This window comes from Maylandia zebra, linkage group LG13, assembly GCF_041146795.1.
Source record: "Maylandia zebra isolate NMK-2024a linkage group LG13, Mzebra_GT3a, whole genome shotgun sequence".
NCBI classification, from domain to species: domain Eukaryota; kingdom Metazoa; phylum Chordata; class Actinopteri; order Cichliformes; family Cichlidae; genus Maylandia; species Maylandia zebra.
Genome location: NC_135179.1, coordinates 18,510,547 through 18,526,274, shown reverse-complemented (window position 1 = coordinate 18,526,274; position 15,728 = coordinate 18,510,547). Strand labels below are relative to the sequence as shown.

The 15,728-nt window shown below is 40.3% G+C and overlaps 1 protein-coding gene across 2 annotated transcripts; it reads right to left on the bottom strand.

Moving 5' to 3' along the window:
• Positions 1 to 9,532: 9,532 nt before the first annotated feature.
• Positions 9,533 to 15,535, bottom strand: slc25a28 (solute carrier family 25 member 28). Of its 2 annotated transcripts, none has more exons than XM_004555810.5 (4): positions 15,002 to 15,535; positions 12,556 to 12,784; positions 11,712 to 11,768; positions 9,533 to 11,308 (listed from the first exon to the last, which is right to left on the bottom strand). In XM_004555810.5, exons 1-4 carry the CDS (start codon positions 15,344 to 15,346, stop codon positions 10,758 to 10,760), a joined length of 1,182 nt encoding a protein of 393 aa, XP_004555867.1. In that variant the 5' UTR covers positions 15,347 to 15,535; the 3' UTR covers positions 9,533 to 10,757. The 2 variants fall into 2 exon arrangements, with proteins under 2 accessions (XP_004555867.1, XP_076747801.1); XM_076891686.1 differs by lacking the exon at positions 15,002 to 15,535 and adding an exon at positions 14,819 to 14,973.
• Between the last annotated feature and the right edge of the window lie 193 nt (positions 15,536 to 15,728).

The window sequence follows — 15,728 nt, the reverse complement described above, 5'->3', positions numbered from 1 at the left end:
AGTTGGTGATCTGTGAGCTATTTTAGTTGATATTTTGTTTGTTTGTGCTTCATATTTCACCCCGATTGCCATCTTTGGAGTCATGTCTGAGTTAACAAGAAACAGCCAGAAACCATTTGTCACTTGTCTCTAAAGGTTGAAAGTGGTATGTTTGGAACTTTGTGAGAACATCTAAAAAGAAGCGAGACGAAAAATGTCTGTTCTCATGGATTTATTCCAGGAATGATTTTGTGTTTAAAGAATCCGGGCTTTTTTTCTTCATTGTATTTTCATGTGTAAACACAAAAAAACCCTCAATATTCCAGCTGGAGTTTTCTTGAAGAAATTTGAAAACTGTGGCACAAATCTTATCGAGGTTTCTGAATGCTACCGGTGAATGTGGGTCTTACTAAACAAGACAAAGTTGATCAGACAAATGTGGGAAGCATTTAAGTGTTTTACCATTTTTTTGGAGCACTGAAAATACTGGAGGCCAGCTTAGAGCTGATTTGTAGAGCCTTCTGCATAGGGACTTGTCAGTTTGGAGCTTCATGTGAATGAAAAGACTTTGAATGAAAAGACTGCAGGTCCTGTGACAGACTGGCGACCTGTCCAGGGTGTACCCTGCCTCTTGCCCTAAGACAGATGTGATAGGCGAATGGATGGATAGAGACTGGATGCAGTGACTTCTCTTAACCCTATTTCCGACGCTACCTCTCGTTATCCTTAACCCAAATTAAGCCTCAACCTTACCTTAAAGCATGTCTTGACTGTAAAATGTCGTGATTTATGCAAAGTGAATGTGTCATCCATTGGATTTTGTCCCATAGTGCTGTGTGTGCACAACACAAATGACCAAATACAGAACATGCAAGAACCTCATGGAAAAAATGTATTTTCAGCACTGCAAATCATCTTCCATTCAAAGAAATAAAACACCACCTTGTAATCTGGCATACAAGCAATTTAAAGACAAATGAGTGTGTGCCATATTTTAGTTTAACTGTCTTTAGTAAATTTGTCACATGTCCTTTCTGGATTCCTTTTAGTATTCCTGCTGACTGAGAGCTATCATTGACATTTTGTCTGTTACGCTTACTGTCTTGTCTGTTTATTCTCTTATTATAAGAATAAACAGACACTCAGTACTGCTGTGTTTGTCATTAAGGTGTTACAGTAATTAAAGCCAACACCCTGCAAACCTCACTTCAAAGGTCTGGATTCATCTACAATCCATACCTAACACCAACATGACACCTTTAGGTACAGCCTGCTGTTTGTATCAAAATGCAATTTTGAGTACTTTATGGTAAATGGCCTGTATTTGTATAGCGCTTTACTCAGTCCCTAAGGACCCCAAAGCGCTTTACACTACATTCAGTCATTCACCCATTCACACACACACATTCACACACTGGTGTAGGCAAGCTACATTGTAGCCACAGCCGCCCTGGGGCGCACTGACAGAGGCGAGGCTGCCGGACACTGGCGCCACCGGGCCCTCTGACCACCACCAGTAGGCAACGGGTGAAGTGTCTTGCGCAAGGACACAACGACTGAGACTGTCCGAGCCGGGGCTCAAACAAGACGAACTGCCAACTCTTGAGCCACGATCACCCTTTTAGCTGATATCACAAACGAAGACTTAATATTTTTAATTAATAAGGGTAATAAGGTTTTAAATATCAGCATTTTAAATCACCTGGTCCCTAACAGGTTTCAAAATTATTTCAATACAACCTGATATCAACAACACATGACATACTACACTGCGTCATTATTTGTGTAACAAAAGCAAAACCACAATACAGAATCTGTGTGTGGGAAAACTATGCACACTCCATAATTTAGAAGCAATAACTCAAAGTAACATTGTTGTAAATAGTTTTCTTCATTACATTGTTGTTTCATGTAAATGAGGTTTGCATTTTATTATTATTGTTAATATTTATTCATTTATTTGTTATTTTTTGCACAACTCTGTGAAGGCCCCTTTTCACTCATTGTTTGAGGACTAGTTTGGATTAGTTGCCTCCTTTTTCAGCCATTCTGTTGCTGCTATGTGGGAGATCATTTGGCATACAGAGGAGTTCATTTTAGACTCAATAAGTGTAAGCATGCTCAGGTCCTGTGGTTACAAAACAAACTCAAGTCAGCAGGTGCATAAAACCTTAGGATTAAAAGATGGGGTGCTTTCTTTGTCTTGTGACTATATTTTTACACTCATGTGGATTTAAATTCTGAGACTGAGGGGTGGGGGTTAATGCTTCAGCATCACTTTAGCAAATGAATTAGATTATGAAACTCCGGTTAGCACTCTACTAGAACCGTGGATATAAAAGAAGAGATAACATCTCAGTTCATGGCTGCAAAGTGATTTCAGGTTTTACAGAAAGCCAGTAAATAAAACAATCTAAACAAATTATGCCAGCCATAAATGGATATCATGTGATCTTTTATTCACTAACACCAATTATGTTAGCTCCTTTCTGCTTTACCGGTTTCTCCTCCTCTCTTGGCTCCTTGCCTTCCCTGCAAATCTGCCTAGAGCAGGAGAGACTGCAGCAGCCAAGGGGATTACAGCAACAGCTCCTTTATCCAGCAGCACCCCCAAGGAGCGTGAGATCACAAACTATATGTGTCTGTGTGTATCCCAGCGAATTAGATGAAGAGACCATAATCACACCTCATTTATTATCTGTTGGCAAGTGTGGAAATAAGTGGACATTATGGCATAATCCTGTATCACCCTGTAATTCATGCTGAGTGGTCCAGTTGCGATTTAGCTTAAAATATGGAGAGAGATCTGACAAGAGAAACAACCAAAGAGCAATAGAGGGGGAGAGAAGACTACTAAGCTACTAAGGGAGAAATCTTGTAGGGGACCTGAGTCCTTCAGGCGTTCACACTCCTAATACCCTTGTTGCGTGTTACTGTGTGTGTAAAAACACAGCTCCACAGGTGCTTGCTGTAAGGGGCTTTGACTGCAGGCTTGAGTTTCCAAAACATGGACTTACGCTAATGTGCAAGGGAGGTTATGTATACCAGCCCTTCAGCATTTTGTAATCTTTTTCACCAGTCACTATGGTGAATTATTGTAATAGAAGCACAACTGCATGAATGTGTGTGTGTCTGCCTTGTTGTCAAAGCAGTCGTGCAAGATGTCCTTAAAGCAGAGGTAATATTCAGGAGTGAAAGTACTCCAGGTTTGTTTTAGGGCACAGCAGCTACTAAACCACACACTTACACATTATGTGTAACACACACACACGCACACACACACACGCCCACTGGGTAAACACCTCGGCTTAATTATGACTGAAAGTGTAAAGGGTGTAGCACTGTATCTATATAAAGGGGTAATTGTGAAAGTAATTTGCGCTGTTTGTTGTGTATAACTGCTGTAACAGGTGATAACATATTAATGATCATGTTGGTACACAATATTATCAGAATTACAGTGCTCTATTTAGAGGCTGAGCTTTGTAAACGCTTAAATGTTTGACATTTTAAATAAACTGCCAAACATGAGAATGTCTTTCTAAGTCAGGTTATCCAGCGTTTTGTTTCTCACTTCCATCTTTGACTCAGCAATTTATTAGAGCTCAGTCTCACCATAAAACCAGCCTGTGAATGAAAGTACGAGTCTGACAAGTTTGAACACAACTTTTTATTTTAGGTATTTGCATTATTTTTAATTTCTGCACTGAATAAAATACTGAAAGTGTAAAAAGTAGTTTGAATTACATTCACTGGACACTTCATTGGGTACACCTCTCTAGCACATTGAGCTTTGTTTGCCGTCAGAACTGCTTTAATTCTTCATGGCATAGATTCCACAAGGTGCTGGAAAATTTCCTCAGAGATTTTGGTGTTTATTGAAATGACAGCATCACACCATTACTGCAGATTTGTTGCACATCCATTACGTGAATCTCTTCCTAGAGAGGCTCTGTTTGATTGGTTTGGAGACCATTTGATTGCAAAGGGATGGACACAGTCAACAGAAAAACTCAGGTACTGCATTTAAACAATGCTCAATTGGTTCTAGGGGGCTCAAAGTGCATAAAGAAAATATCCTCCACACCAACTACCACTTCCCTGATCTGTGGGTAGAAGGCAAGATAGATCAATGCCTTCATGTGGTTTACACTAAATTCTGACCTGACCATCTGAATGATGCAGCATAATTGAGATTCATCAGACCAGGCAGACATTTTTTTTCAATATGAAGCTTAAACATAAGTTCAGTAAGGAAGATCTGTATTCACTCATTTCCCTACTCTCCTGGTTGTTCAGGCTGCAAGTCTATATTCTTTATATCATTTCTACATGCCCACGCTGTCAAACTCAATACTGACATCATTACTCATTAGCTGAATCTTCCTTCTGCAATAGAATCAGCCTCTAAACTTCTATTATCCCATTTTGATGAGCCTGTGCAAATTGTAGCCTTAGTTTCCTGTTCTTAGCTGACGAGAGTGACACCTAGTGTGGTCTTCTGCTGCTTCACGGTTCGACATGTTTGTGTTCCAAGATGCTCTTCTGTAACTTCAGTTACTGTTGTCTCACTTTCAACTCAAAGGAGTCCAGCATATAATAGGCAAAAAATGAAAATGATGTGTGTTAATTAGGAACAAACACACTTCATTACCACAACTGTGTTGGAGAAGCTGTGGAGATGTAAATGTGAATCATTCCCATGTGTTCTGGTTCTGTCTCAAGATCGCAAAATTTTGGGAAGATGTTCATTTAGTTATGGGTAATATTCTGGGTTATGCTGTATCTAAGTCTTGTACATTATTATATCTTGGTGTCATTACGGGAAATGTGTTGAAAGAGGATAGATACGTATTGAAAATGATGCTTGCAGCCTGTAAAAAGGCAATCACAAGAAAATGGTACAAGATAGACCCACCATTGCAGGATGAATGGATCAAAATTATAGACAAGATACAAATTATGGAACAACTGACTTATAGAATAAGGACGCAGGAAGATCATCACCATCGAACGTGGGAGAAATGGACTGATTACATAAACTCGACAGGATAAAGACCATCACATTGGACAACTGGACCCTCATACACACAATAATAACATGGCTGAACCACCACTCACAACCACTAGCACTTTATATAGCCTCTGTAGAAATTATCCACATATTTCACTTATCTTAACTGCACTACTGTATAAATCTGCATAAACAAACATTCTGTACAATACGATAAATTTTAATTCTACAACTGTTTATAACTTGCCTAGTTCATATTTCTGTATAGTTTTCATATTTATAGCCTGTACATAGCTTGTACATAGCTTGTACACCACTACAGCCTCTACATACCTATAGTTATAGCATATTCATAACATTCCTTCATACCGTGTACATTATAACATACCCATAATAAACCCATATTTTGTACCCTCATACCTAAAACAGATCCATTTCTGTAATATATTTATATATGTATATTATTGCTAATATATATTTTGTAATATATCTATATCATGGCTAAAGCACTTCTGGGTGGATGCAAACTGCATTTCGTTGCCTGTACTTGTGACATGTGCAATGACAATAAAGTTGAATTCTATTCTATTCTATTCTATTCTATTCTACATTGATAATGAGAACTGATCAATTGTAGAAACATGTTGACCCAACACGTTCTTTTTTCACCTGTTTTATTTATTTATTTATTTTTATTTTTTCTTCCTTTTTTATTTTTTAATTGAATTGAATTTTATTTTATTTTTATGTTCTGTTTCATTGTTACCCTCTATCTCCCCTGTATAATGTTCAAAGAAAAACAATAAAAAGAAAGTATCCAAAAAAGAAAATGATGTGTGTTTTTCCAAGTAGCCACCTTTTGAGGGTTTTGCACAGACTTGATGTTTTCTCGACCACCTTCATGATGTCATCAACAGGATGCAGTCTTGAATGACTTCACACATACAATGAGCACTTATTTTTCCTGCACACTCATCCCAATCCACCATCAGCTGGGATAAGGTTAGGTGATTGTGGAGGCCAGCAAAACCCATCTCCCCGCCATCCCCTCCTCCTCAATGCTCCATGATGAAAACCACATATGCAGATACCATCAGTTCACCATCCCTTGTGTTTCTTGCTTAAATAAGTCCTCTTTTTCTTATTGGTCTCTTATTAGACTGCTTGCTTTTTGAACTCTAGGAAGCACTGATGGGGTTTCAATCTGAGATGCCATTACCTGCCAATATAAAACTATAATTAACATCCTTGGTACCACAGAGGTAACTATTTTTTTAAGTGATTTTGCACTGATTTGTTTATCTGCTGTTCTTGTCATAACATAGATTAAAATGTGTTTGCACTACCTTGCCATAATACAGTTTACGTATTATGTTTATGTTTAGTGCTGAAATGCTATCTCAAATTCTGACTGATTAGAATGAATAAGTTACTCACAAAATATTAACCTGCTTTCATCTAGTTGGACAGAGTTTGCAGATCTATGCAAAACTCTTAAGTCTAAAAACAATTTTTTGCACAATGATTCACTTGCAGTGCCGAACGAGGCGGAGGTTAAACTGCGCAGATGTCATTTCTTAAACCCAACAACTCACAATTGTTTACACTTGTTGCTAAGTTCAAAGTGCTCAGGCTGGAAGGGTGTGTTGAAATTTGAAACCAGCAGTGAATGGAAACAGTCCGAGAGGCAGATGAGGAAGACAAGGAAGAGGAAGAAGTTTCAGAATAGTAATATATGATTACATTTGAGCAAGGGCTGTGGGTAATGTTTTTTGCTATATGTAACGACAGCCCATATGAAAGCAAACTGAAGAAATGTAGAGAATGAGACATGATTTTTTTTTTAATTAAAATGTCCCCTTTCATATATTTCTTACATAAAATAATGGCTACTTTTAAAATTATAATATGAGACATATACCCTATATGAGATTCACAGTATAGATAATAGTAAACAATAACTACATGTTACATTCTTGAGTAAAACACAGGCTCATACTGTCAAGAGTGGGAAAACAGTGGTTTCTTCTTAGCTCACTTTTTTGTGCTTTACCTTATTTCATTTACTTGAAGAGAAGAGAAGAGAAGAGAAGAGAAGAGAAGAGAAGAGAAGAGAAGAGAAGAGAAGAGAAGAGAAGAGAAGAGAAGAGAAGAGAAGAGAAGAGAAGAGAAGAGAAGAGAAGAGGAGACACTGCAGTCTTCCACATAATATTCAGGCATATAATGGATTAATGTCATATAAATATACATAGTACCATACTCCATTTATCTTCATTGAAGTGCACATATGCACACACACAAATATAGTAAGAAGGAGGCAGACAAATGACCAGACTAAATAGTTTACTCCTCTCAGACTGCTGAGATTTGGAGCAGACATGCTTATTCACACACAGAGAGGGAAGGAGATACAAGCAGACAATTTTAGCAGGATAAGCTATGGCAGACCACACATACTGTGGACTGTACATGCATGCAGACATAGTGGGAGAGCCCAAGCAACAGAAACAGTTCATTAACACTCCCTGTTTGAACAGGTGTCTGCCTGACTAACATGTTTGTGTGTGTGTGTGTGTGTGTGTGTGTGTGTGTGTGTGTGTGTGTGTGTGTGTGTGTGTGTGTGTGTAGAGACTGAGGTGGGGGAGCTGTCACTCATCACCAAGTGCTAAGCCTGCTACTCTAAAACGCATGCATCCAAATGCTGTTTCCTAACTAAAGGATTTTGTTTATCTAGCATTTGTTTCATATCGGTACAAAAGAGCAATAATGGGACCAAGTCAAGCAATTATACATCAAAAGACTGCTGATCATTAAAAGTCTGCAAATGTAAGTAAAACATCCGTTCACAGCTTCTTCCGGGTGCAGACATGCACCCTCGTCACAGTCTGCAGATTTACAGAACACTGGAGTGCAACTTTGTAACCTGATTGATCAACAACAAAGTTGAAGATGCTAGCTGATTTGATATAGTTCTGATTAAATTCAGCTGATTCTATGTTGTGATGTCAAACTGACACTTTTACAAAAATCTCTTGACAGATATTAAAAGAGCAGTCACAAGTCTGAGTTTCCCATTTGTATTTGTAATGTACATGAATTACTCACAGGAATTACGTACTTATGTAGAATAGAATTTTCATATATGATTTAATCCAAAAGCAAATTAATGAATGGAACAAATATGGAATTTCAGACATTATGATTTATGAGTAACTAATCATATTAATTTCTTTTTTGTTGTTTTCTATGGTTCATGAAAAAAAATAAGAACTGAACTTTATTGTAATTGTCAATATTTTTACTTTCATGACAAAGTTATTAAAACTAGTCCATCAGGATTACAACACTTGAAAATGACAGAATAAACATTCACTGCTTCAGAATGTTTTTTCTAGCTTGTTGCATGAATTGCAGACTTGACACTGAAGATATGAATGTGAATATGATGAATAACTCATGAGTCATGGTGACTGATGTACCTTTGTTGCATTAATACATATACCTGTCTTGAAGCACAGCATGCATGACATACGGTTATTTATTGAGTTTTTTTCCCAACTTTTACGCCGATGTCTTCTGTGTACTTGAGGTAATTAAAGTTTACAGTAAAATGTTGCTTTTTGAAAATATTAATCAAAATCTGATGTTTGTGTCTGCGTCCATCAGATTTTTAAAAACTGACCATTACTTCGACACAGACTTCCGCATAATCAATATGATCCATCTCCGAAGTCTTCACCATTCACCCTTTTATTTATATTTTTTTCTTCCAAATTCCAAACCTTCACTCTTCCAGCAGTTTGAATTCAGCCAGCGTGTTCACAAGTTCAAGTTGCACTTTCAGTTTTGAGGGGGTCAAAGTTGAAATGTGCACCTGTGCTCAAGACAAAACAACTGTACCTGCCCTGGATGAAAAGTAAATACCTGCAAACACACACAAACTTACCATGTGTTTCTGACAGCACAGATGTGGCTGCAGGCTTCGCCTCCCTTTTGATCCACCCCGTTCTATGCTTTCTGTTCTAAAGGGAAACAAACGCTTTGGATCTTTTATACAGAGTAAAATGGCAATTGTTACTTTTTTGACTGGTGAATTTGCAAGAGTGTTTTAAGTCTGGGGTGTCAAATATATCGCCCAAAGGCCAGAAATGGCTCCACCGAAGATCTGGCCCAACAGATGGCTCCGCAAAGTATGTAAACTTCAGAGGAGCATGGCACCAAGCATTGTGTTACAAGTTGTTAAGAATACATTCATGAGAGCTTTCCAGTTACTTATGAGTTCTTACTGATAAGAACATTAGCTATGGGCTTCCATACCACAATAAAAGAAGGTGAATGGAGCCCTACCACCATGTTCTCTCTCAGTTTTTTTTTGTTAATAAATGCCTCATTTATTGGTTTTATGTAAGGACTTCACTGCTCCAACCCACTTAACATAAAAGTGGGCTGTGTGTGGTCCATGAATATGAGCTTCACACCTTTGTATTGAGTTATTCTCTTGCAAAGCGTGCACACACACACGGGGAAAAAAATAAAACATTTAAAGAAAGTTGGGCTCCCCACCTTTTAATAACAGTGAATAGAGCCCGACTGCTGGGTCTTTATTCCACAAGTGCAATTCAGTGCCAGAAACAATCAGACATCAATCAATAAGAATGACAGCTTGCATTAAAGTGTATTCAGTGTGGGTACAGTTGTATAACTAGCCTCTTGAGACTCTTTTGGATACAGCATAATGTACACAACCTTTTCTGTTGAGCACTAACAATGAAGCTCTGTTGTTTACAAGACTGTTAATGCCAGCTAATGCACATAAAGGTCTTCTTCTTCTTTTTTTAAAGCTGTCCTCTGCCAAACAGGTAGACCGTGACTAATTACAGAATTAGGGAAAACAATAATATATGTTCTGGAAATAAAATAAGATTTGAGTTATCAAAATGACCAAAAAACTACTTAAATACACAATTCTGACACCTGGGAGCATCTAAACGTTTGTATTTTTTGCCCAATTAAATCATAAGCAAAAGTGTTAACACTGATATTTGAAAAAACAAAGTAGATTCACTATTTTTTAATTACTTTGCCTGAAAAAAAAGGGGGGCTACCTCAATCTGTAGAAACTAAGATGTTCTTTCCTAATCTGTGGAGTCTCAAGTTCATTTATAGGGGAAAACATACTCTCTCTCAACTTGAGTTGCAGCTTTGGCCAAGTTTGGTTTATTGTCTCAAGGTTTCTGGACAGTGACACTTTTCAGGAAATAAATGTAGATGTTCTTGCTTTAAGTTGATTGCTTAAGATGCTGAATTAAGAACTGAACGCTCTGTCTGTTATGAGGGATCTGGATGACGAGTCAGTTATTTGCAAACTCAAACTCTGGATGGGAAAAATAAAAATCCAGTTCTAGGACAGCAAAGCTACAGAACTACTAGAGGCAACAAAGTAACACTACTGCCCCCTGCTGACTATTCTTTCAGCTTAGAACTCCTTACAGCCTCAGCTTCAAGAATCAAAGGATGCTAGTTTGAAAACTTCTCCAGATCAGCTGGTTCGCTTTTACATCACGGTGTTGTCCTGTGACTTAAACAATATCTATTCTTGAGTGGTAAAGAAATATATCAACTCAAACTGCCTTTGAGGATGTCTTTCTTATCTGCTATGTCTGAATGGGATTGGGACAACTGAAGCGGATTTTAGTGAGATACTATGTGCACATTAATATCTCCTTGTAGAAAGAGCTCAGAGTAGATTACACCACAGAGGCATCTACATCTCAGCTTCCATTTGTTGTGTTCTCCTCTTGTTGTACTGGTGCTTGGTGAGTCCATACTTGAAGAACTCATAGACTGACCAGCTGATGGCTGTTGAGGGCATCTGGTAGATGACTCTCGCTTGGACTCCCTTGAAGAAGCCCCGCAGGCCGCCCAGCCTGTATACTGTCCGGAAGGCATGGGCCAGGCCTGAGATGTGTCTGTGGGCTCCTTTGCCGGAAGACATGGAGCCAAGGGCTAGAGACTCCTGGGTGTTGAGCAGGGTCTTGCAGACATCCAGAGGCGTGGTGGCTGCGGCTGCGATCGCTCCGGCCAAAGCCCCAGACAACATGTGCGATGAGGGATTGTACTGTCTGTGAGGGTTTAACAGCTCCTGAAGGTACTCGTAGGTCATGAAGTGGAGCGCCTGGAAGGGCACGTTCATAGTGAGCTGGGTGGTGTAGCTGCGGTAGAATGCAGTAGGACCCTCTTTCTGCCACACTGCACGTACACAGTCCAACACGCCGCGATAGGGCGAGTTATACATCTGCATTCGCTGCTTCACAACTGAGGGAAACATGGTGTCCAAAGATGGTAGCGCAAAGGTGGAAAGACAAGGAAAAAGAAACGAAAAATTAGGAAACCATCACCTGCAGTAAAGCTATCCTTAAGAGAATAAACATACAACATATACAAAGACATAGTATGTAATTCCTCAGACAGCTGCAAGCCATCTAACAGCTGCAAATGAGCTCAGACCAGTGTCCTTCTACTGACATGTTTGGGCAGGTGGTCTACAGACAGCTGTGAAAGTGACTATGTGAAGCTACAGGGCTGCGGCCAACATGTGAAGATAGTTGGCCCAGGTGTGGCACCTGTAGGTTTCCTTACTGAAACCCAAAACTGCTGTTTTGAAATAGAAAAATATATATATATATACACATCTTAACTCTCAAAATGCTGCCCTTACCTTCAGCTGGGTTCATGACTGCGTCGTGAAGCAGTGTGGCCACACACCCAGCTGTTCCTGAAACAAACACACTTCGGAAGTCACTACACATTCAGATAACTACGGCAAAATAGGAAACTAGAAGAGACTGCAGAAGAGAATTTTCACTTGCAACAGAACCCATCTGACCTCGGCACAGCTTATGCTTTTTTAAAATTCCAGCTCAAAACAGCAACTCACAGCAGAATTTCTGGAAATTTAATAAACTGCTGGTGTAAAAGAACATTTCTGACCATGGTTTGTAAAGCAAAATGTAAGCAAAGAGAGACACCTAGTGGATAAGCCAGCTTATTTCTCATTTGAGGGATTTCAATCAGAAGCCTAAGCTTAATAAAAGATGACTAACAGGGGAAAAAAGGTAGATGAGATGGGAGAAAGAGGACTTACCCAGCCTCCCATTAAACTGAAACAGAAGAAAGAGAGTGTAGGAAGAACAAGGTAATGGCTGACATTTTTTATTTATTTTTTTTTAAGTTGAGATGGCTTAGCTTTACACGATCCACTATTTAACTTTCCTTGAAGCCACTGAGTGGCCGACAGCTGTCCCTGGCTTTTCTTTACAGTATACAACTGTAGCTATGAAAAGCGTTTATCCGATTTGATGTCCTGCCAGGGGTTTTTTGGACTGGTCAGGCAGCACACAGATTAGGCTGAGTCAGCAGCTTCACAGACGAGGGCATTTGGCAACACTCTTTGAGTCGGGAAAGTCCTAAATATCAACCGGTTACAGTGATCTCATGGCTAAGATTGCTATACACGATCTATTAATTTATAACATAAACTGTGTATGGATGTTTTATGGTACCATTAGCCAAATGACTGTTAGCCCCTGGATGAATCACATCACTTAGAGTCTTTTTGAGTTTTTCATAGCTGGCAAAATACAGGGCATGGGCAGGACCCGCCCCAATAGCTGTTGCATTCAAGCCTCTCAATGGCCGCCAGATTCCCTCTGTGGCTACAATCCGGCGAAGAGCATCCATCACATTCCTGTAGCGGGCCGCAGGGTCGGGCTGAAGACTCTGCATTCGTGTCTGCGAAAGAAATGGCATTCTGATGTCAAATAGAAACGTGAGCAGAGTGTGCCACTATCCTGTCCACTATTAACTTAGAATTAAGCGATATGTTTGCGGCGTTTGACCTGATTCTGATCTAAAAATAGGATAGAATGCATAATTGAACTTGTTCCATATGTCTGCCTAAGAAGACAATGAAGACAGCTCTGAATAGAATGCATTGTGAATGACGGGTTAAATGAGGGAAATGAGGTATTTGACATTGTGTGGGGTGTATCTTGGTGTACATGCGTAAATGAATACAAGGAAGTATGCAGTTACAAGCTCCAGGGTCACAAAGGGACATAAGCTGACTTCCTCTAAGCTTCTTTTCCCACTGACCCTGAAACACACCTTTCTCTTTTCCTCCTTGCACACGCTCACACACAGGTGGATGATCGATTATATAGACACATTAAAAGACAAGAGCAAACAATTAATGTTTAAATCACCTGGTATGTGATATTTATAGAAGGCTCCATGAGTGGACTAGATGATTGTGTCTGTCTCCAAGGCACCAACAGCAACATAATCTCCTAAATACCAAACTTCCAGCTGAATGGACAAACTTAAACCCCACTGTGTCCATGCACAGCTCTGCAGAGCAATGCTATGAGCATACTGCACACAAAGTCAGTGCACACACTTGTAGTATTAGCAGGGTATTGCAAAGAGGCTGAAATATCCTCAGTCACTCATTGTCGTGACACATACACATGTGTGGAGTCCTCACCAGCTGTAGGTTTGCTTTGTTTATCTATAGCCTGTGGTTATATAACTACAAAGCAATGACCTTTGTAATGCTATGCCGTAACAAGTCCATCCATTCTTTGAGGAAAAAAAACAACAAAGGGTTGTTTTGGGTTTCATTTTTCATTGACTAGAGAGTCAAATACTCTAAAGTGTAGCACACTTCTTCAGAGCCGCAGCAAATTACTGGGATTTACGATACAAGAATGACTAAATGCCAGCCTATTCAGAACTTTATTTACAGTACTTAAGAGAAAGGCTTATGTGCGCGAGGGAAAGATTTTTTTGGTATAGCTACTCTGCAAAAATACAATTCTAATGCTAAATGCATACTAAACACTACTTTTAAAAAAGTTTGATGATTTTACTTCTAATATGTAAACAAATTCATGCTTCTACTAAGGGTGTCCAGTATTTAGTGTGCTGGTACTCCCTGACTGCACTTTGCTGCATTTCAATTAGCCAGATCTCATGTGTGACTTGGTTGGGAAAATGCTGAGCTACACTAGTTCCACAAAAGAAACTATACAAATAAAAAAATAAAAATGCCCTCATCCAGGTTCAGGCCTGTAACTGGCCTAAGTGCGCTACAGGTGAAAGACACGGATGAAGTGAGAGTGGCGATATTCTGCCTGCCAAACACAGCTCAGTGTCCTGAAACCACTTTGTGGCCGCCTTCCTCTTGGCTGTAACAATGACCTCTTTGGGCCAGTGTGGCACAAAATAAAACAAATCTTGGTTCACTGAAGCTGCATGATTCATGCAGTAAAATATCTTTTTTGGGGGGATGAGTGAGGGAGTTGCTCTGCTGCGCCAGGCAGCTTTTTCACTGGGTTTCTGGGAAAGCAGCTGCTCCACTGTGGGGGGAGAAGGGGCAAATTGTCTTCTATCTTGTAATAGTCAAAGCCGGAAGGGCGTAAGTTGCAAGAGAGAACAACTTGTTTTTGTAAACACAGAGTACACATTTCCTCCATTGTTATTTTTGGAATGGCTGACTCATTCTCTTTAACTTAACACCTCTTTATTAAGCAAGTGGTTCCCCGTTTGCTCGCACAAACGTGCAGTTACGTAACATTACATCCGCTGAAACTCTTGACAGCAGACTGATTTGATAATTACGTTAATAGTTACACAAAGCTACTCCTTTTTGACTTGAATGGCGGCTAAACAACTTATTACGTTATTCGCACTCAGGTTGACGCTGTAACAGCATGCTAACAAATAAGCTAATACGGCTGTTAAACGCTAACTGAGCCGACTGACCTTGTCCTCATAGCAGCCAGCTCTGCGGCGTGTTTGGGTTAGCGAGCAAGCTAATGGGCTATGCTAATATGCGTGATGGCTACATGAATGGTAACCCCAGACCACACCAGGGACTACGGAGACGAAGCATTCAACAATCACAGAAAGTTGTGGTTTTGCTGGTTAGCCAGTGAGCCGTGCTACCTTAACACAGTCGATGGGGAACATGAGGCAGTGCTCCATTATCCCGGCCACAGCTCCAGCCAACATGTGGGTGCTAGTGGAAGCTCCCTGTGGCAAACCCTCATAGTCCGGTTCAGAGTCCTCTGACTGTGCATCTTGTGCACTGCGGATCAAATCAATAGTCTGTATTTCAGTTTCCCCTCCGATCCGGGGTGTCAGGCTTCCCACGATACTTTCTGAAACTCCCCAGAATCTGCCCCCAAGCCATCGAACTTCTGCCCCGGCAGAGGCTCCTGCAACCCCGGGATCATTCCCTGTGGTCCCCGCTGTCATCCGACGCCTCCTCACAAATCCATCTGTTTCCATGAGAAACGAGGGGATGTGTTAAGTCTTCTGGCTCGCGTGCACGGCTGGTCGTGGACCTTAAACTTTTACATTCCCTTGGGGAGCTTTCACAGTTACTTCCCTGCTACACCATTCCCTCCCCTCCTCTACCCCTGACAGCAGCGGGAGCCAGGAAAGGGAGGCCGTGACGGCAAACGCACAGCGAGCCCCACCACAGGCCGCGATGAGGAAACAATCTCTGATTGGTTACGATAGCCAAGTACTCCTCACACCATTGGATGATATCCATGCCCCTCATGATTGGATTTTGATGAGCGTTTCAAATCCGGTCATGTGGCGTTTGACTTGAGGTGTTGCTACATGGTAGCTCATCTGTGCAAGCCATCAAAAGACCCGAAGATCA